This window comes from Neolamprologus brichardi, chromosome 17 (genome assembly GCF_056152115.1).
Source record: "Neolamprologus brichardi isolate AB-2024 chromosome 17, ASM5615211v1, whole genome shotgun sequence".
Classification (NCBI taxonomy): Eukaryota; Metazoa; Chordata; class Actinopteri; order Cichliformes; family Cichlidae; genus Neolamprologus; species Neolamprologus brichardi.
In genome coordinates, this window is record NC_142120.1 from 17,147,558 (window position 1) to 17,170,422 (window position 22,865).

Consider the following 22,865-nt stretch of genomic DNA (forward strand, 5'->3'; position numbering starts at 1 on the left):
GTAGAGATATTCAATTCTAAAACTCGACAGTTAGCTATAAGTTCGTGTCATTGGACGTGTTTCAATTTTCAATAACGCTTATGGATTTTCTAAAGTGGTTTAGACTTTCCCCAAAAAAAATTCTGACGCCATAACTAATACCCAACCACCCTCTGATATTTCTACTCGATGGTACGTTCCGTGTCGTAATCGGAAGAAGATTGAAAACATCTCAAACGCGGGCAGCGTTTCGTTCAAGGGATTCATTGAAAATAAGGTAGTAAAGTCTATCAGTTACTGCTGTATTCTGAGTTTAGATAGACCCTCACCAGTAAAGGTTAGTTACAACTGGCTGCGGTTTGACTGGTAAAAACGACAAGCAGTGCTCCCGCATTTAAACCAGCAGCACGTTTTGCTTCTAGACAGGTGACATGCTACCATTATTATTATTCTTCCACAAAAGCCACACTAGTTTAGCTGAGATATCATATTCACCTAGTTTTCCTTTACAGGAATAACATGAAAATAAACGACCTTGTTGTAACTCAGCGAGAAAAAACTTAACTCATAAGCAGTAACACAATTTTAAGCACTGTCTGCATTTGTACTAAGTAAAAAAAAAAAAAAAAAGGGGGGGGGGGGGGGGGTGTCGGACAACTCAGTGTGCATATTAACTGCGCCGAATCTAATGTTGATCAATGTAGTTTAGTAAAACATAACATAGCCCAGCTGTGTCCTACTTGCTGTGCATGAGTCTGTAACTACTGGGATATGAAAAACAAGAAAGTTTTTGATTGACGTTTGGTTTTTAAGATCCTTAGCAACTTTAACCCTGCAGACTTTTTTTTTGTTTTTTTATTGAACATAAGCAAAAATACTGATTTAGTTTAGTTAAGTTTAACTTTATTTTTTATCTGCAAGATACAAAAGAGGGTTTAGAAATCCCCAACTAGTGTAGTTAACAAAAACTAAGATAAAAGTAGGCCTGAAAACAATTTTAGTTGACTGAAATAAAATCCAGTCCAGAATTTTTAAAAATATACATTCAATAAGGTCCTGGAAATGTTCTTGATATAATGGCATCAGTTGCAGCAGATTTGTGTGTTGTACCTCTATGATGTACAGCTACAACAAGTGGTTGTAGCTCAGGTGGTAGAGTATGTAGGTATGATGTATGAATGTGTGTGAATGCTAGATAGAAAGATAGATGTAGAAACAAGCGCTTGTTTGAATGGGTGAATGATGCATGTTGTATAAAGTGCTTTGACTGCTCTAGTAGAGTAGAAAAACGCTATATAATAACAACTCCATTTACCACATCTAAGGTGCTCAAAATAGAAAAACAGTGGGTCTGTTTTGCATTACTTAACAGAACTGACTTATTTTAAGACATTACAATTAACACAACATTTATTTTGTGCCTGAGTATTTTGTGCCTTTTCATTAGAAGCCCATTGATTTACCTTTAAGCGTTAAGACAAACCTAATGTTATTTATCCTAAAAGTTGGGAACTTGTTTAGTTAATCAGTTAAAATTAAGTTAAACACAACCTTTAACAAAATAGCTTAATATCATCATATATGTAGTGTTGAGACTTTTAATTATCACAGTTATCATGACTACTGGTACATTTACCGATAATAATCTGATCAATGAACTGATGTTCTTGTTTAAAAGTGGTTTTAAACAACAGGTATTGATGATCATCCTAATCATTTCCTATGGGTTATCCTTCTGATTCTTTCAGTGGAAGTACGCGCGACATGCAGGAGGACTCAAGCCACAGTCCCAGCTACACCGTGCCATGTGACGACTTTGTTCATGTGGTGGAGTTCAGTCCCTTCAGCTCCGGTACCCCGGCATCTCTCCTGGCCTATGGTGGAAACCAGTACGTGGTGGTGGGCACCTGCCTCTTCCAGGTTAGAGATACAGTCTCACGTGTTTTGGTTCACTGAGTGCACATCTGTTTCCTTCTCTGAATGCAACTTTGCTCCTACAGGAGGAGGATGTGGAGGTCGAGGGAGTTGAATTCAATGTTCTTCGAGCTTTTCACCATGAACTGCGTGTCGACGCTCTAGCCTGGAGCCCCGAGTCTCGGCTGGACAGGATACCCACTATCAGGTACTAGGCCACTTGCATTCCACGTGCTTTGGCCTTCTTCTGTTTTTTTTTTTTTTGTTGTTTTTTTTTATATCCAAATCAAGTCTTTTTATTAACATCGTTCCTTTTGTAGCTCGGTGGCTTGTTTAAAACTCTTCATGTAAGCGCTTTCTGAAACATGAATGAAGACACCCATGTTCAGCTTCGGGAGCTGAAGACATTCAAAACATGGGTGGTCACTTTTGAGCTTGATTGAAGTTTCTCATCTGATGTTTCTGGTTTTTGCTGGGTTCAATCAATTGCCCCCAGCTAGGGTTGGGCAATATGGCCTAAAATTCATATCGCGATATAATTTGAAGCATGTGCGGTAACGATATATATCACGATATATTCTTTTCTTCTGTATAACGTATTTTCCACACTATAAGGCACACTTAAAATCCTTTAATTTTCTCAAAAATCGAGAGTGTGCCTTATGTATGAATTCTGGTTGTGCTTACTGACCTCGAACTGATTTTGGCGTGCAGAAATCTGTTAAAAAATGTTTTAGTACAACTTTGGTAAGCCGCACTGCTTGATGGATTGTTAGAGCATTACGGCTGCCGTAGTGAGGAGCTTCGCGGAGTAATCTGGGTCCAAAACTCCGTCCGCTTCAGGTCCCAAAGTCAAACAAACACTAAGAGTTAAAAACGGTCTAAATTCTTTCATCTTTAATTAAATCATCAGCGTTGCTGCTTTATCGGGTGTAACAATTAAGTTTTACATCCATGCATCCATGAAAACAGAATTTATTAAATTTAACGGAGTTAGAAGTTAACAGGAAGTTAGCTCGCTAGTTTACACCTAAACATTTCATACCATGTTCTGAGAGATTTTTGAAACTAATTAAAACGTACAGCTCTGCTACCACTTCCAACATAAATGAAGAGAGAAAAACTAAACAGCAGTGGCCTTTGCAGGGTTACTTAAGTTGGACTACCTAGTATATAATGTTGTGCTACGTGATTGCTAGCGACACAGCTATGATAGCATAACATTAGCACAGTGAAGCTGGAGGATGAACCCCAACTTTTTTTCCACTTGATAAAAGTTAACGTGAAGGATTCTGGTGGTTAGGGACAAATGCAATCGCATAGCAGGATGCTATACACGGGGCAAACTTCAGTGAGGAGAACAACTGAGATTATTCATCCACAATTCGAGGTTAGTTGTTAATATACTGCAACAACATGGGAATAGAGCAGCTGCGAGAGAATTCAACATTAATGAATCAATGTTACGGAAGTGGAGGAAGCGCAGTTTTTGGCTTTCCCCATATTTCAAAAGTGCTTCATCTCTTTGCTATGACTGTCGGCCGCCATAATCTGCAGTTGATAATGTTTGTAGCCGCTGAGATGCTTTCAACCAAAACAGGCGCAGCTTGATGACATCATCAACATGCGCTATCGCGATAGAGCGATATAGTCAAAATGGCTAACGATATACGATAGAAATGTATATCGTTTATATCTTATATCGTTTATATCGCCCACCCCTACCCCCAGCATAACCTTTTTGTATATGCTGTGTATGCTAGCAGATTCCTGCAGTTGCCTGTAGGTTTTCATGTGATATGACCACAAGCTCCAGTGGATCCTTAGGTTGTTTAGGTTGCTAGCAGGTTGCAACAGTTGCCTGTAGTTTTCCATATAGGTCTGCAAATGCTTGCCAACTACTAGGTGAGTGACTGTAAAATTAAACAAAATGTAATGCAAACTGGAAATGGAAAAAGTTCAGCAATGTTATTTATTAACCAGTTGGAATATATACACATTCTTACCCAAGCAACAGGTGGTTGACAGTGTCTAAGCCAATGTAACTGATGCCTTATTAGCAAAAGGCATTTGGTTGGACATTTGTAGCTCATCTGTAGGTCATGGGTCTCTTGTTACGTGAGAGGTCATGATGAGGCAGGATTAGAAGGTCTCCAGCCAACTTTCACTTCCACATTAGACATTTACGTCTTTTAACATAACAGGGTCACTGTTGTAAACACAGTTTTTGGGACCAGAGAAGAGACATTTGCAGAGAAAGCACACCAGCCAGTGAAAGTAGTCATCACTGCCTCTTGCTGTCACACTGCAGCTGCCAGGATGTGAGCAAAGTTATTTCAGGTGGCTTTGGACAGGAGGGAAGTAGCCCAAGCAAAGATTGTTAGAAAGCAAGAGTTTCCGCCTAACTGAGGCGGTGGATGGGAAGGTTTCGTGGTCCCCCTGGAGGTGTTTAGCCTTTCTGTAATTGAAAAGGAAAGGCAGCTGGCCTTCTGTGGTTTACTCCACAGGACCCTTGAGCCAGCCCTGTGACGTGCGCACTTGTTATTGCGCTGATGACTACCCACTCAGGTTCCATCCCTCCCTTCAGGCTGCACGTAGCTGTGCCTTCCAGGAAAAGTACAACGTTCTCACGGGTTTGCCTCAAGTGGGGGCCCAGAGAGAGTAACAGAGAGGGGAGAAGAGGGGCCTCAAGCTGCCACCACAGCAGCTTATAATGAGAACAAGCCTGGAGACTATTAAAACCACAGACTTCAACTGAACACACACATTTTTCAGCCTTGCCTGTCATTTACTATATACAGTGGACAACATGCTGGCCTTTATCAGAGAGTTAAAGGCACAAAGAGGAGATGGGCAGAGGGATATGAGAATGACATGACAACAAAGACCCCCAACCAGGCTCAAACCAGAGAAGCTAAAGTTCATGTTTGTGGCATTTTACCCTCAGATGCCCTCAGGGATGATTGCAGCTTGGATTACTAGGCAACCAAAAACAGACATGCATCAGTAAATTACATGCTAATATATTCTGTAGTTTGCACAGAACATATTTTAAAACTTCAGCTTGGCATCCTAGTTTGCTGCATGCATGGGTATATTTGCATTTCTTTTTATTAAATGTATTTTCTAAATTTCTTTTCAGCAATTAATAGAAGTACTTTGACAAATAAATAACTGATGGATATTGTATTATCCTATAATTCCAACTAGGGCTGGGCTATATCATACCGTTCACGGTAATACCGGTGTAATGTTGGGCAATGATAATAAAATGAAATATCGCGATAGAATATGGGTAAAACGCGCATGCGCAGTGCCTTTGTTTACATACGCACATTGCTGCAATGCAGAATGAGAAGAGCGAAAGTGGATCGTTAAATGAAACGGATGAACCAGAATTGCTTTGTAAAAATGCTGCAACTTCAGTGGTGTGGAACTGGTTTGGCTTTCGTCCTCAGATATACAACAAAGCACTATTTTTCGTAGCGCATGCTAGCGGGCCGTCGTTATTACCGTGTTTTTTTGGGAGATACGGCACACTTAAAATCAATCCTTTGATTTTTCTGAAAGTCGACAGTGCCCCTTATAATCCCGTGTGCCTTATGTATGAATTCTGGTTGTGTTTACTGACCTCGAAACGATTTTATGTCGTACACGGCACTTGAAAATCTGTCAAATGTTTCAGTGCGACTTTGCTAAGCTACGAAGCCGCACCGCTTGATGGATTGTCGGAGCATTACGGCTATCGTAGGCAGGCGCCTTGCGGAGGGATACGTACTGTGCTTCAACATAATATTACCGCATTGTGTGTGTACAACCTCTTTTTAAGTTCTGTGGATATTATACATGGTTATGCTGAGGATATGTCGGCCAATTTCCACTGGAAATGCCTTTTGGTTAAACTGTCAGCAAGGATTTGCATTTGCACTGCATTTTTATATAACTTTAATGCATTTAAAAAGCTGCTTGTGTAAGTGCAAAATACATTGATGTTTGTTTTTTTGGGTTTTTTTGCACTAATAAAGTTGAGGAGTTGTAAAGTATTTTGTCTAGTGTCAATTATATCGTCAGTTATATGTTATTGCAAATTTTCAAATGTATATTGTGATAGATATTTTTGGTCATATTGCCCTGCTCTAATTCCAACTCCTAATCCTGAACCAGGTTAGGCAGGATAAGTTGAAGTGTTGGTAATGTAAGAAGAGACTCAATAGCATTAAAATGGGGGGAGTCTAAGAAGAGGCATGGTCTGATATGATGTTATCACTTTGCTATGCATTGTTTTGGTGTTATTGGCACACCATCACACCGCACACCAAACCCTAACCATGTCCCTAACAGCCATGTTTTTGTTTTGTTTTTTGGGGTTTTTTTACATTTTCTTTTTCCTGAGTGGACATTGGCAACTTTTTTCCCATGTCACAGAACTAATAACATTGTGATTGACCAAGATTAATTGTGATGATTCAGGAAGAACGCCAACATGGGGGATATCAAATACACCCAAGGCAGAGAAGCCCAGACCTCCCTGACCACGTCTTTCAGCTCTTCTGGGGGAACACCAAGGTGTTCTCAAGCCAGCCGGGAGATGCGATCTCTCCAATGCGTCCTTTTAAAAATGAAGTTCAAGTTTTATTCAGCTGTATCTGAAAGTCTTAGTGTTTGACAACATAGCTCCTGGAATCACTGGGACGCTGGGGTCAGACCACTGGGCTTGCACCCATAACTACTGTCTGACTTACTGGACCCATGTGGTGCTTCTTGCGCGTTGCGGACCCACAGAAGGCCAGGTCCATATTTTGTCTTTGGGCTGCGTCCAACTGGCCCTCATAGGCTAAGGCCCGGCTACCAGGCGCTCTTTCTTGGACCCCTCTCCCCGGGCTTGGTTCCAGGGGGCCCTGGTAACCCTATCCTGAGCAAAGCAAACTGGCTCCTTGTTCTCTTGTTCATAAGGGTCGTCTGAATCACTCTTTGTCTGGTCTCTTGCCCAGGACCAATTTTCCTTGCAAAACCCAACTAGGAGCAAATCCCCCCTCAACATAGCTCCTGGGATCAGTGGGGCACAGACCTCCCCACCACAATAAAGCAGGGATTCATAAATGTCATTACAAGATGAAAGGGGAAAATATTCACATATGCATACAATATATAGACTCTAAATGTTGCTTCTTTTTTTAATGTAAAACATTAAGCCAAGATTCTGCTAATTTTGGTCAAGCAGACCTTTCAAAGATGTTCTCACTTTCAAAAACCTATCCTGTTTCAGCCTCTGTGGGGTTAAAATGATGGCACGAGGTAGAGTTTATGTCAACAAAACAAAAATTCACTGGAATTTCCCCTTTTTATTCAATGGGAATGGCTTTGACATTTAATTTAAAAAAAGGCAAAACGCCAGCGTGTGTTCCATGTTTTACAACAAACACTAATACGCAGGTTGAGAGGGCCTGTCCTAATATAATCTAATCTACTGTAGCAGTAAAACCCTGGAGCACGTTAAGGCTGTTTGTAGTGACATCATGCCAAATCCATCTGTGCCTGTGCTCGAAAATGTGTGAACTGCTGTCTGTTTATTCTGGTGATATGTGTGTGTTTTTCTTGTCATAAGTGAGTTAGTGTAATTGTGTGAATAATTGCAGGCGCTGGTATATACGAGGACTGATTAGAGGGGAAAGTCCTCTGCCTGGCTCTGCACAGGTTTCTTTGAACAGAAGCGTGCACAAATGGCGTGAGGATTCTTATTTTTCTACGTGTTTATCTTAGCTTGCAATCAGAATCTCCCTGGCAGTGCTTCTACTGATCGGCGTCCAAGTTTTTACCACACACACACACACACAGTCTCATCCAGAGGTGTCAGTGTAGGCGGTTGCATGATGTCGTTTGTCATCGGTCTGACTGTTTTGATGCTCACTCTGTGTTTTTATGTCCTCTCTTTGCAGGTTGTGCACGGCTGCAGCTGACAGAAAGCTACGCCTGCTGACTTCTGATCTTCAGGATAGGCATGAAGTCAAGGTAATGCAACATCTGGAGCACATTGGCCACAACTGAGCTTGTCATTAGGCATCAAACTTGCGCTGCTTAGTGCTGACGTTCAGTGCTTAGCGATAGAGGAAGTAGTTAAACTGCTAGAAAACATTCATTTAACAACTTATTGATTGGTATATTTTCTGTTTTTGTTCACACGTTTGTTTTTCCCATGCTGTCACTAGGTAATGGAGGGTCACATCAGCTACATTAACCATTTGGTGTTCGAGCCCATAGAGGGGAAACAAATTGCTTCCGTCAGTGATGACCACACTTGCAGGTCGAACCCGTTTTATTTCCATGTGTGTGTGCGTGTGTGTGTTCCCAGCTTCTGATTTTCAGTTCTGTTCTCTGTTAATGGTGCAGAAAGTTCTGACAGTGTTTCCACAGTGAAACACGATGCTAAGCACAACATGCTCCAGTGTGACTGTGCGTAAGCACAGAGCTGCTTTGTAGATTTTCTAGCTAATTGGTTAAATATGGAAATCCAATTAGCTGCAGAAAGATTTTCCTCTCTCTAAAGGGGGGTGGGTGTCCCGTAACAGGGTCCCCAAAATTTCCTTTTCAATTAAGGCGAGAGGAGGGGAAAAAGTGCATCAGTAGCTGGGGTCACTACAGGGACAACCCCTGTAACATTGTGAGGCTGGTTCTGCTGCAACATACAAGCATGTCATTTAGCTTTTACTTCTGGCTGCCCACTTCAGCCACAAAGCCGTTAGTATTAGCTGTCCTGGAGGTAGTTAAGTCATATACTTTTAGCTAGTTATTTCAGCTAGTGTTGCTTTTTATTTCAAATGGCAGCAGCAGTGTAGAAACTCTAATATTTTTAGATTCAAACAAAAAAATACAGGTAGTTGGAGATAACGGACTGGATATAAAGATGAACATAGCTACTCTTACACCACCTGTCATGGAATAAGGGGTGACTAAGTAAATCAAGACTGTGGACACATAGTAACGACTTCATGCACCAAATCATACTCTTCTTTATGTCAACCAGTTGGGGAATATCTTGAATAACATGCGCACAACTTCACATGAGAAATGTCAATCAAGTCATAAATTGGGTTAGGAGTAGGCTTGTTTTCACATAGTCTTTTTATACAGTTGGACCTGATTGACTCGACACCTTCTGGCTAATAGAAAGAAGAAAAAGTTTTGTTTTTCGGACCGGACTGTAGACTGCATATGTAGCTATGTTTCTCTGCGAAGACCTCCAAAATACGAGGCCTTGTAGATCTCAGAAGGGAGTCTGGTGTGGGAATGTAGAGTAGACTTTTAACTGAGGAATCCAGTGTCCAGGATGGGGTGTAGGGGAGGAGAAGGTTCTGATAATTACTGGATTTGTAGCTGAGGAGAAGGATTTTACAGGAGACTTACCTTGACTGGGAGCTGGTGGGGGTGATGGGTTAGCAGAACTTGGTGCAAAGAACTTTCCAGAGCAATGACTTGGAAGCCACAACCAAGAATTCAGCCGTATTGTTGTTCAATTAGAGAAAGTTGGTTGACATCCAGATTTTGATATCTTCCAGGTAGTGAATCCAAAGCAGAAATACCTTCAACATGCATTTTTTTTACTGGCTATTCTGGTTGCTGAAAGACTTCAAGTGTTATAGAAGTATATTTGAAACTCATTTCCCTTGCTCTGTGACCTCAGTAAACACTTTCCACATGGCTTTATGATCCCAGTTGCTAGTTTCAGGCCTTATCAAATAAAAAGTGAAGATTTTCATAATTTTAAGAGTTACAAACGAGCATTATCTAAGTCCTTCCTGTCTTGTTCTTATTTACACAGGTAGAGCCATGCCTTGCTTTTCGTGTCTGGTTTCAAAACACCAAGATATGAAAGCCCAGGCATGCAGCTAACCACTACCAATACCTTGTTGGCATTTACTGCCACATCGCAGACAGTCCTTTATCATGCTGGCATTAAGAGAGAGTTTAATCTCATATTCTGAAGTATAAAAAAAATGCTATTAATACCTGTACCTGTTGATGTGGATTCTGAGGTGGAGGATATTTTTCCAATAATTTATTGTGAAACTATGTGCGTTTGCGTTAGTATTGTATGATTTTATTTGTCTTGAGAGTCACACTGCATTATAATCCAGCTTTTTTTTTTTTTTAAATTGTGCCGCCTTCTTATGATTTATTTCCACAAATAATGGTATCATATACAGTGCTTTGAAAAAGTATTTATATATTTTTTATATAATTATGGCATAATTTCTTAGATTTTCTCTGTATTTGTCACACTTACTTCTTTCACATCATCAAACAAATACTAATATTAGATCTCCAATCCTACCTCCCTGTGTGGAAAAAGTAATTGCCCCTTAAACCTGATAACTGGTTGTTCCACTCTTGGCAGCAAGAACTGCAATTAAGCATTAGTTATCAAACATCAGTTATCATAGAGTCTTTCAGATCACCGTGGAGGAATTTTAGCTGATTTTTCTCTACAGAAGTTAACAACAGAAGTTGTTTTATTTCAACTGCATTGAATGGTTTTCCAGATGCTTTGGCCTGTTTAAGGTCATGCCAAAGCATCTCAATCAGATCTAAGTCTGGACTTTGACTTGGCTCATGTGTTTCAGATCATTGTCCTTCTGTGTAACTTGAGTGCTCTTGAGCTTCAGGACATAAACTGATGGTCAGAAATGTTCTGGAAGAGAGCAGAATTCATGTTTTCATCAACTACAGCAAGTTAATCTGAAGCAGCAAAGCAGCCCTACACCATCACACTCACAGCAACATGTTTGACTGTTGCTGTGATGTTCTTTTTATGAACTGCTGTGTTAGTTTTATGTCAGATGTAACGAGACTCAAACCTTCCACAAAGTTCAGCTTTTGTTTCGTCAGTCCACAGAACATTTTCTTAGAAGTCTCGGAGATAATCAACATGTTTTTTGGCAAATTTGAGATGAGCCTTTGTGTTCTTATTGGTCAGCAGTGCTTTTCTTCTTGAACTCTCCCATGGATGCCATTTTTGCCCAGTCTCTTTCTTATTGTTGAATCATGAACTCTGACCTTAACTGAGACAAGTGAGGTCTGCAGTTCTTTAGCTGTTGTTCTGGGTTATTTTGTGACCTCCTAGATGACTCATCGATGCACTCTTGGGGTAATTTTTGTCGGCTAGCCACTCCTGGGAAGGTTCACCGCTGTTTTGAGTTTTCTCAATTTGTGCATAATGGCTCTTACTATGGTTCGCTGGAGTCTCAAAGCTTTAGAAATGGGTTTGTAACCATGACTTTGTTTCTCAGCTGTTTCTTTAGGTTGTGTATGATGTGTTACTTTTTGAGTGATTCTTTTGTACCCTGTTTCTCTGTAAGAAACGATAAAGGGGCAAATTATTTTTCACAGCCCTTTAGCCGGTCAGTTTTTGACTGTCAGCAGCGTAGTGATCCCCCTGTCCATTCACATCTGAACAAGTCTCCTCAACTCTATTCCTCCGCTCCCTCTGCCAAGTGTTCAGAGAAAACAGGAGTGCGCTCTCTCTGCTGAAAGATTTAAATTCTGTCATGTTGAGAAAATATGGGACGCAGGAGGAAGACAGAGGAGGAACAAGGGATAGATCAAGTTAACAGGAGACGACCTTCCAGTCAGCCCACACAAACTGAGCCTCGATATGAGAACAGGAAAGAAAGGGAGGGAGGTTTCTATCTGCATGTATAGACTCATGACCTCTCCATCAGTCTGTTAGCTTTGGCTGGAGTGCCTCTACTATAAGTTTGTTTAGTGTTGTCATCACTGTCCCCTGCAGCTGTGGGACCTCTGCTGTTTCCAGTATGCAACCTGACGCTGGAGCAGCAAGGTGGGGAACCAGACTGCACTTCCTCAGAGATGGAGTCTTGCTTCATGTAGTCTAAACAACTCATGGTGTCAGTGTAGGTGGAAAGGGTGTGGGTTATGCCACCTAGAGATCACGAGGGCACACTGCAGGGTTCTGAGAGGATTTGGGGCTGACTGAGTTCACCGCTGAACTCAGGAAAACGCCCACCTGCTGCTGCTGCTGCATTATGTGTATGGTTTAAAGCAGTATATCCCCTTCTCACTGATAATCCGTTTGTTTTTTCCTCAATCCCTCATCTTGTGTAAGGGGAGAAAAAATTACAGTACTGTGATAGCCTGTCCTTGATTACTGGTTCCCAACCTTATTGGGTCCCTATAAGATTAGTTCAAATAACCCTCTGTAACCCCACCCACTCAGCATGTTCTGAATTTGTTGTCATGGATTGCAAACCTGACCTTATTCAACACTTTTAGTTACATAAAGGTGGATATTCTGTTAATGTGGGCAGCTTCCATTACTACTGCCTTTTTAAAAAAATAAGTAATCTTGGAAGTTGGGAAAATTGTGTGAATCCTGTGCGATCATGTGTTTTAAAGTCAGTAGAGTGTAAGAAATGCTATTTTTATAAAACATTTAATACATTTCTTTTGTTTCTCGCTCTGTCAACAACTAAATAAGTCGTTAACCAACATTTTCCACCTTTCTCAGTTGTTTCTGGGTCTTAAGAGAGCATTCCTGCCACCTTTTCACAATCTGGACCACATTTTTTAGATCAGTCTTAGCTTATAAAGAAGAAGCTAGATGTTTCTAGATTATCAAGATTCAGTGTTGCTCCCTGCTAACAGATTTGTCAAATTACAGACTTTGTGCCTGACTGATATTTTCCCATAGATTTATATAGGAACTGAAATATTTTTGCAATTATAGCTATCGCCATCTGGGGGCTTTATGGAAAAAAAACCCCACACAAAAAACAGCCATGCCCATCTTTCATATACAGTATATGGTTCCAGCTGTCCTTTTAGCCTCATCAGAAATGGTGTTACTGGAAGGATGAATGTCAAGAAGCCATTCTAAAGGAAGGAAAACCGGGAGAAAGGCTGAGGTATGCCAAATTATTCAAGAACTGCACTGAAAATCACTGCACTGATGAAGTGATGGATCCAAACTTGAAATATGTACGGCTTTAGGAGAGAGGTACAACAGTGAGTATCTGGAGCCATTGTAGAATACGGTGAAAGCCCTTTCATGGTTTTGGGGCTTGAGTTCAGCCAGTGATGGTGGGGATCTTGTCAGATTTTTAACCACTGTACAAAACCACCTGGAAAGCATCTGGTTATCAACAGCTTGAATGATTTCAAACACTCTGCCAATGCAGTAAAAACATACCGGAATAGAAAAACACACAAGGGAACACCATCAGTCATGGATCGGCCTCCCCAGAGCCTAAACCTCAACATCATCTTCATAGACAACTGAAGAAAAGGCAGAAACATCCAAAGAAGAGCTCTGAATGTCCTTAAAGAAGCCTGGAGAACTATTCCTGGAGACTACTTAGTAACTGAGTTCAGGTTGTGTGGAAGAACAAGGGAGGTCACACCAAATATTAACTTTTCAGTTTGTTCACCGTATATATTTGTGTTCCCTGTTCATGTAGTGACCCTTCAAGGTACCAGAGATATGATTCTTATTTCTCACCTTTGATTATTTATTCTATTCTCTAAAACAAATCGGGTCACACAGTGCTAACGGCATTTCCCGTTTCCTTCATTTATCCGAAACCCCAAAAAACCACAACGCTCCATCCTTATTGTTTGCTCACTCAGATCACTTCCAATGTCCTTTTCATCTCTGTTGTTGTACATGGAAGCAGAGAGTTATTGCTTGATGTAGTGTGATGCAATAACAGTGCTTTATCAGAGGTGACGCGTGTTTTCGTGTCTCATGTCTTTCACCTCATTCGGCAGAGGTTATGTTTTTTTGGGGAGCTGGCGTTCTCCATTTGAAGGGGAGAGCGGTTGACCGCAGTTTGGCCGTTGGTGGTGTAGCATGCAATTGAGCTCTGCTTGGCTAGTGGTCTAAAAGAATAGGGTTTAGTCGTTGTTTTCCTCATGTGGTCTGGGGGTTTTTCCTCTCTCTTTTCTTTTTTCCCCCCTCCTTCGTTCTCCACAATGGAGGCCCAGGCTGCACATGGGCAGAGGGGAGAAGCCTAGAGTTTTGACAGCACCCTATCCTACTGCCTGCACGGGAGACGAGGCAGGAAAAGTTGAGTGTTTACTGTGGTCTTCATCTGAGACGGGGCATATCCTCCCCTACACCGCACCGCTGAGGACATCAATCTCTCCAACAACACACTTGACATTTAGATAGTCTTTGGAGGTACTTTATTACATGATGTCTTTTGCATGACCTCATCAGTCAGCGCCTTCCCATGCTTCACAAGCATTTGTTTTATATTCCCAGAAACACTTGCAGCCTTCCCTGTGCCCCCATCTCCACCTTTTCTTCTAGTTCAGATGTGGTTAACCGTAGATCCAGGTCTCAGGAACCGCAGCTCTCTCGGTCCAAGTGATTCATTACATCCGTGGTGTTGCTGAGCTGCTTTTGCGATCATACATCTTATTTAGCTGCTGGAGCCATACTCTAATTAAGATTGGTCCTAATCCTCCAGAGCTCTCTGTTTCATTTGCATAAAGTAGGATGCTGTTCAACTTTTCTCCGCCACGCTTCCCCAGCTGACGGGCGTTTCGCTGCCCTACGCTGTATTCCACAGAAAATGAATGGCAGCGGGCCGCCCACAGCGAAACATTTGCTGTAATGCAAGTGGAGCATAACACCAACTCAGGCGAGGGTGCTTAGCCCCCTACCTCCATTCCACTCCAACCCACCTTCCTCTGCCCCTGCTGTCAGAGCTCAATGTAATATGAGGCTGGCGTTTTTTCTGTAAGAGTCCAGTATAAGTCTGTCTGTCTTCGAAGCTTGAGGGCCCAAATCTGAGGAAAGAGCCCATTTTCCCTGGAAAAGGATGAAGACAGCTGTACTCTGCTGCAGATTAGAGGAAACCATGAACTTCAGTGAAAAGACGCCACCCATTATTTACTCACCAGCCTTTTACTGTGAAAGCCAGGCATGTTTCCACAAAGCTGCAGATTTATTGAAAAATCAAAATCTTTTTTAAAGATGATTTTGGTGTGTGGGAACTAGAGATCCCAGGTTTTCCAGTTTGGATTTGTTGGCTTAGTCTATCTGCTGATATCAGTATCAATCCAGTGTTAAAGTAACAATGCTATATTCCTAACTCCAACATGATTCACCAGTCTAGCATTAGTGGGTATCTTTGCTGCTGTGGTCTTTATAGCAACAACAACCAGCAACTCACAAATACAGCTAACCAAATTTCGTGCTGAAGATCAGAGATGGGCAGTAACGCGTTACTGTAATCCGATTACTTTTTCAAGTAACGAGTAAAGTAAGGGACTACTATTGCAAAAAAGGTAATTAGTAGGGCTGGGCGATGTGGCCTAAAATTCATATCGCGATATAATTTGAAGCATGTGCGGTAACGATATATATCACGATATATTCTTTTCTTCTGTATAACGTATTTTCCACACTATAAGGCACACTTAAAATCCTTTAATTTTCTCAAAAATCGAGAGTGTGCCTTATGTATGAATTCTGGTTATGCTTACTGACCTTGAACCGATTTTGGCTGCAGAAATCTGTTAAAAAATGTTTTAGTACAACTTTGGTAAGCCGCACTGCTTGATGGATTGTCAGAGCATTACGGCTGCCGTAGTGAGGAGCTTCGCGGAGTAATCTTGGTCCAAAACTCCGTCATATTCAGGTCCCAAAGTCAAACGAATACTGAGAGTTTTCATCTTTAATTAAATCATCAGCGTTGCTGCTTTACCAGGTGCAACAATTAAGTTTTACATCCACGCGTCCATGAAAACAGAATTTATTAAATTTAACGGAGTTAGAAGTTAACAGGAAGTTAGCTCGCTAGCTTCCACCTAAACATGTTGTGCTACGAGATTGCTAGCGACACAGCTATGTTAGCATAACATTAGCACAGTGAAGCTGGAGGATGAACGGCAACTTTTTTTCCACTCGATAAAAGTTAACGTGAAGGATTCTGGTGGTCAGGGACAAATGCAATCGCATAGCAGGATGCTATACACGGGCCAAACTTAAGTCAGGAGAACAACTGAGATTATTCATCCACAATACGAGGTTAGTTATTAATATACTGCAACAACATGGGAATAGAGCAGCTGCAGAGAATTCAACATTAATGCGCAGTTTTTGGCTTTCCCCATATTTCAAAAGTGCTTCATCTCTTTGCCATGACTCTCGGCATAATTTGTAGATGATAATGGTTTTAGCCACTGCTGCGATGCTTTCAACCAAAACAGGCGCAGCTTGATGACATCATCAACATGCGCTATCGCGATAGAGCGATATAGTCAAAATCTCTATCGTTGGCCAAATTTATATTGTTTCTATCGTATATCATTTATATCGCCCACCCCTAGTAATTAGATTACTGTTACTTTCCCGTAAGCACGCTGCGTTACTGCGTTACTAAAACCGTGATCTTTTTTTTTGCGAGAGTGTCTCATGACAATGACAATAATCGAGTGCAACGTTCGTGGCAACAGCTGTGTGCAGATCAACAATGGATCATATATCGAGTGCGGGAGAGAGTATGAGCGTGCAGCGTTTAAAGCGTGGAAGTACTGACCTTATTTTGAGTTTGATTCCATAAAAAGTGACAAAAACATTAGCATCCGCTGTTCACTGCGTGGGAAGAAAACTTCTTTTTACAGCGAAAAAAACCTAAACTTCCGAGCAAGCACGGACAGTACGCTGCCACGGGAATGTGAAACTCCCAGATCCTTCCACTGACCGCTACAACACACCTGCACCAGGGCAAACCTCCGCCTGCCCCACTCCTGCTATACAGGTGAAAATAGAGCAACAGGACCGCTGAGTCCTTGATTTTATTTATTTTCTGCTGTGTTTTACGTGCATTTATTTGAAAGACTGAGTGTAAACACAAAAAATATTTTATTTTATGTGCTGGAATATGCAGAAAATAGGTTTAAATGTTAAACAAATTTCTTTCAGTCAGAGAATGTTGCATATAATTTAATGTTTGCTTCATGCGTAAAGTTAAAAGATTAAAACTAATGAAACTAGTTTCAAAAAGAGACTTTTTCATTCGATTACATTTTATATGATGGATTATGCAGAAAAAAATAGAATTGGACTGAAAGATCTAGCTTTATTAAAAAGCTTTATTACCTATTCAGGTTGTAAATCATTTTTTTAAAAAGTAACTAAGTAACTAATTACTTTTGAAAATAAGTAATCAGTAAAGTAATGGGATTACTTTTGCGGGGAAGTAATCAGTAATTAGTTACTGATTACTTTTGTCAAGTAACTTGACCAACACTGCAGAAGACAACAAGAGTCAAATCAACAGGAACAATATCCATCCATCCATTTCCTTTCACACCTCCAAAGAGGTTATAGTAGCGGCAGGCAGACCGAGGTATTCTGAACGTCCTTCTGCCCAGATGTTTTTTCCCTGTGTCTTCTGAGAGATTCTGAGACACCATCAGCCCAGATGAGATTTATGGTCATCAGCCACTGGGGCAGGGATAGCTCAGTAGGTAGAGTGGTGGCCCCATGATCGGAAGGTCGGTGGTTCAAATCCACTGAACGGCTACCCTGTGGTACCCCTGAGCAAGGTACTGTCCCTACACACTGCTCCCCGGGCGCCCAATGGCTGCCCACTGCTTCACTGAGTGAATAGGTTAAATGCAGAGAAGAATTTCCCCAAGGGGATCAATAAAGTATACATTCATTCTTTATTGGTTAAATCTGTTCCACTGCTTATTAACACGAATATCTAATCAACCAATCACATGGAGGCAACTCAGTGCATTTAGTTAGTTAGATATGGTCAGACCAAGCATTAGGATGGTGAAGAAGGTGATTTTGAATGTGTCATGGTTGTTGGTCTGAGTATTTAAGAAACTGCTGATCTGCGATCTCTAGGGTTTACAGAGAATGGGTCTGAAAAAGAGAAAATATGAGTAAGTAGCAGGTCTTTGTGCAAAACGGCCTTGCTGATGTCAGAGGACAATGGCCAGACTGCTGCGAGCTGATAGGACAAAAAAACAAAACAAAAACCAACAGTAACTCAAATAACTACTCACTACAACCATGGAATGCAGAAAAGTATCTCTGAACGAACCGCCTGCAACAGAAGACCACACTGGGTACCCCTCCTCTGAGCGAAAAACAGGAAACTGAGGCTGCAACCCACATAGGCTCACCAACATTAGACAATAGATTAGAAAAACGTTGGTCTGATGAGTCCCAGATTCTGCTCTGACATTCAGTTGGAAGGGTTAGAATTTGGTAAAACCAACATGACAACTTGGATTCTATCCTGTCTGATATTAACTTATCAGGCCAGTGGTGATGGTGTAATGGTGTGGGGGTATATCTTCTTGGCACACTTGTGGTTCTTTACTGCCAATTGAGCATTGTTTAAACACCATAGTGTGCCTTTCTTCCGATGGCTACTTCCAGCGGGATAATGCACCATGTCCATGACAGTGAGTTCACTGCACTCTAATAGCCTCCACAGTCACCAGATTTCCATCCAAAAGAGCTTCTTTGGGATGCTGTGGAATGAGAGAATGACATCATGGATGTACAGCCGACAAATCTGCAGCAACTGTGTGATGAATCTATGCCATGAAGAATTAACGCAGTTCTTAAGGTAAAAGGGAGTCCAACCCAGTGCTAGCAAGGTTTATCTAATAGTCTCTCCAGTGAATTCTGGGTCTACCAGGGGCATGTCTAGAGAACTTTTCAGGGAGGCATTCTGATCAGTCCAGACAGCTTGCAGCCAGCAGTAACCCATTTCGACCTTGTTTACTTGTGTTCATGAGTCTGGATAAATGACCAAGTGAAGGCTGGAACGTAGACAACTGATAAATCAAGAGCTTAACCGTTAGGCTCTCTTTAACACAACATCTGCATGCAGTTTCATGCTCCACCCTCCCGTCACTCAAGACAAGATGATGGTGCAAGTTGAGGGAGTTTGATAACTACTGCAAACATACACAGCTGCAGCAAAAACAGAACCATATCAGCCATATCTCATCCAAATATTTGATCATTGCATGCCTTAATAGGAATAAGAAAACTCAGGGCATTATATTTGCAAAGGTCAAGGCTGTGTGTGCCATTATGCTTTTGCATTTAGCACTACTGAGAAAGAAACCTTTGGAAGGTCAATTCGTTCTAATGTTATGTAAGGGCTAAGGGTGGCTCAAAATCCGATGCTATTTTTAGGCGCCTGCTCTAAAGCCCCATCTTTGCTGTTAATTAAGAGGTAGTGGATTTTGTTTTTGGATTTTAGGCCAAGAACAGTTCACGTGTCAAACTGAATCAATCCGTAGCACAACTAATTAGAAATGATTAGAGCCCTGTGTTTTTTTACCTCCTACACAATAATGAGACAGTTATACAGGTTTTGGCAATTAATTCTCACAGCACTTGCGAACACAGTGTCAGTTCCAATACTCTGGAAACAAACTGGGTCAAACTGGGTCAAACAAGGTGCCTCACTCTGAGATCGCTCTGCATTTTGTTGGTGTCCATTTTAATCTTTGTTGTCCACGTGAATTCATGTCTGCAGGGTGTGGGACCTGGATGGGAATGAAAGCGCTACTTTCCGGCTTCAGTCTCCTGGCATCAGTGTGTGCTGGCACCCAAAGGAAGTCTTTAAGGTAGGAGTTGCCTACTCTAAATCTGAGGTAAAACCCCTGAGTAGTATAGATGGTTTACAGTTGGAGGGTCAGGTGTGAGGTCAACTTTATGGATGCCTTCACTCCTCCGAGACGTCCTCATTGTTATCAGAAACACTTGAAGTTCAAGTGGGTGGTCAGATAAGCCAAATAAAAGATTCTGCCCAGCATTCAAATATAGATTTTGTTGTGAAATATCTTGATGTGGTGCCCAAAGCACACATGTGGGTAAAAGTGCTTCAACAAGCCACAACAAAAAGCCTGCTGAAGTGTACAGAGGGTGAGAAACAAAAAAATATAGTTTTTAAATCCTTTCATAATGTTGCAGAGTCCAACAGAGTTCATTCTGCTTAATTTCTACTTTCTATACTGTTGCATGCTGGGACATGCTCTAATCTGTAGTTTAATTGATATATTGCACATCATATACATAAATCAGTATATATTTCACTGAAGCTCCACATCTCTAAACCACTGTCTCTGTAAATATGGTTTCTACTGCATAAAGTTAATAGGGTCAACAATAAAAATACAATAAATTATACACTAAAAACCATAAATCTGAATTAGAAAGAAGAACTCTCATATAATAATAGAAGTCAGCTTTGTTAGCACAAAAACAAACGCCAGGATGTCCTGCTCAAGTAGATCTGAAAGCAAGTGAGATTAAATGACTGAATCAGCAGCTCTTATGTGAAAAAATAGGTTGTTCCACAGATTAGGAGCCACCACCGAAAAGGTCCTATCGCCTCTGCCTTTGAGCCTGGAAGTAGTAACATCCAAGAACAATTGGTTCCTAGACCTCAGTGCTTTGGTAGGCGTGTAGAGCTTCTTCGCCAAAACACTAAGACTCTTAAAAACAAGTAATAAAATTTTAAACTGGATCCCGAGATGGACTGGAGACCAGTATAGGGAGGCCAATACAGGTGTGATGTGGTCACGCCATTTCTTTACTGTCAGAAGGCGAGTTGCCCTATTTTGTAGAGCCTGCAGGCTACGAAGTAACGACTTAACAAAGCCAACGTACAAAGAATTAAAACACTCTAATCACGAGGTATTAAAGGTGAGAATTACTCTCAAAGTCATGTTGAAGGAGACTGGCCTTCACCTCACTGAAGAGATGTAATTGAAAAAAAGCTCATCTTAATTGTTTCCCCGATAAAGACGTTTCACGACCTTCCCAGTACCCTTAATGATGAGTTTTGATGCCTCAGTGTTTGATGCTCATACTGTAAAATATGTCCACTGGCATTTATGTGACCATGAAAAAATTAAGTACCATCATTTTTAGGAAATCTCTATGAACTGACAGGATATTTGGTACCAGTTGTTTTCTGTTCATATAACCTTGGTACAGAGGTTTAGTTGTGCTCCAGTACCCACCATGCATCCGTGTCATCTTTGCTACCTTTGTTGCAACCAAAACGAGCACCACTTTCAGAATAAAGCATGAATTTGGTGCAGAAGTACAGAGTGTTGTGAAATCCCTGATACATTCATTACGTCCTCTGGTCTCTAGTTAATGGTGGCAGAGAAGAAGGGGACGATTCGCTTTTATGACATGGTCACCCAGCAGGCCATCCTGTCACTGGAGAGCGAACCGCTCATGTCGGCAGACTGGTGCCTCACCAACACGATCAAAGTAGGCGGGGTGTCAGGCAGCGACTGGCTGATCTGGGATATAACTCGATCCAGGTGAGAGAATGTGTGGTGCTGATGTTGCTCGAGGTATTGATTTGGGATGTGTCTAAGTCACGTTTTTGTTGTTTGCAGTTACCCACAAGAAAAAAGACCAGCTCACATCGATAAAGCACGGCTGTTTAGGTGAGGAAAGTTCTGCCATAAGCCTTATTGCTTCGGTTCATACCTGCTCAGGTTTCTCCTTTAAATCTGGTCAGTCTGTGATTCGCTAAAAAATATTTTAATTTTATTAAAATTGAAAGATTTGGAGTTTTCTTTTTGGTCTTTTACAAAGACCTGAATTGGTTGGCATCACAGAAGAAACTTTCATGATTTAACACAAGTCAGTTTCAGGAGGATGATTTTATATTTCAGACAGTAATTCACCAATTGTGTGAAGGCTTTCAGGACATTGTTCTTCTCTCCAGGTGGTCTCGAGCCAATGAAAACCTCTTTGCCACAACGGGATGTCCAGGAAAAATCAACACTCAGCTGATCATCCACCATCTCGGCCACCCGCAGGTCTGTGTGTGCTTTCCATAGTTGTTATGGGTTTTGTTTTTAATTAAATGTAATGTGCTTTCCAACCATCAACTCACGTCACACACCTCATGTCGTTACAGCCGGTGGCGATCGGGTCGGTGACCGTCGGATCAGGCCTCAGTTGGCACCGGACGCTGCCGCTCTGTGTGGTCGGCGGCGACAGGAAGCTTTGCTTTTGGATGACTGAGATGTAGACATCTGTTGTGGAAACCTGCGTCCTGTTTCTGTTTGTGCTCAATAAAATATTTTTCCAAGTATTCGTGCAGTTTGTGTGGAATTTGATGCGAATTGGCTGCATGCTCGAGCTTTGTTCTTCTCATTTCTGACCACCCCTTCAGGTCAGCTACAGATAAACGTTTATGGTTTATGCCGAGAACTTGTTTTTCATTTCTCAGAGGAATGACTTACATCAGTTGTCTGTTATGTCCTGCCAAGAGAGCCGTAGTTCAAAGGAACGTGTCCGAGTGCCAACTCTACACTTCACCAGTCAACGTTGTCCTCGTACAGGTGTTTTCTCTCCCTCTTGGCTTCTGAATTTGCTTACTATCCACGGCGGACCTTGAATCATATCACGAAAAGTGTAAGCACGGGAAAAGCTCAGGGAGGCTCTCAAGTCTGAGGTCATTTCAGGTTATCTTCAGCTTCAAACTGAGCAGTTTGAGGCTTTAGGAAGAGGAGCAGATGTGCCTCACCTGACCTTGATGAAGACTCGGGATGACTTGGCAGCTGCTCGCAGTAGAACAAAGACTCATTGTACCATCACAGGAATGCCTGCGAGTTTTCAAAGCGGTTGTACGGCCGCTCAACTGCAGCGGGTGCTGGTGTAATTAAACTGATCGTGAATCATTCGAGGTGGCAGGCGATCACTTCAGCTTCCACCTCAAAGCACGAGCTTTATTTCAACGTAAACGTCAGCTCAAACACTGGGTTATATTGGACGCCGACGTCGGTGTGACAGAGCAGGAGCGAGCACCACTCTTTCAAACCAGTCCATCAGCCTCCTATATTTCTTGGACAGGAGGTGCTGACCACCATCCACAAAGCATAACATGCTACTGCTCTCCCGGTCCACTTTTTTTGTTTGAACAAGTCCAATGTGG

At 41.6% G+C, this 22,865-nt stretch overlaps 1 protein-coding gene across 2 annotated transcripts; it reads left to right on the plus strand.

Moving 5' to 3' along the window:
* The first annotated feature begins 60 nt into the window (after nucleotides 1–60).
* On the plus strand, nucleotides 61–22,022 carry nup37 (nucleoporin 37). 2 transcript variants are annotated; one of them, XM_006780881.3, is made up of 10 exons: nucleotides 61–256; nucleotides 1,728–1,899; nucleotides 1,980–2,101; nucleotides 7,830–7,902; nucleotides 8,100–8,194; nucleotides 19,434–19,524; nucleotides 21,062–21,237; nucleotides 21,316–21,366; nucleotides 21,651–21,744; nucleotides 21,846–22,022. In XM_006780881.3, the coding sequence occupies exons 2-10, from the start codon at nucleotides 1,744–1,746 to the stop codon at nucleotides 21,957–21,959; spliced, it is 972 nt and encodes a 323-aa protein (XP_006780944.1). In that variant the 5' UTR covers nucleotides 61–256; nucleotides 1,728–1,743; the 3' UTR covers nucleotides 21,960–22,022. The 2 variants fall into 2 exon arrangements, with proteins under 2 accessions (XP_006780944.1, XP_006780945.1); XM_006780882.2 differs by lacking the exon at nucleotides 61–256 and adding an exon at nucleotides 280–405.
* The last annotated feature ends 843 nt before the right edge of the window (nucleotides 22,023–22,865 follow it).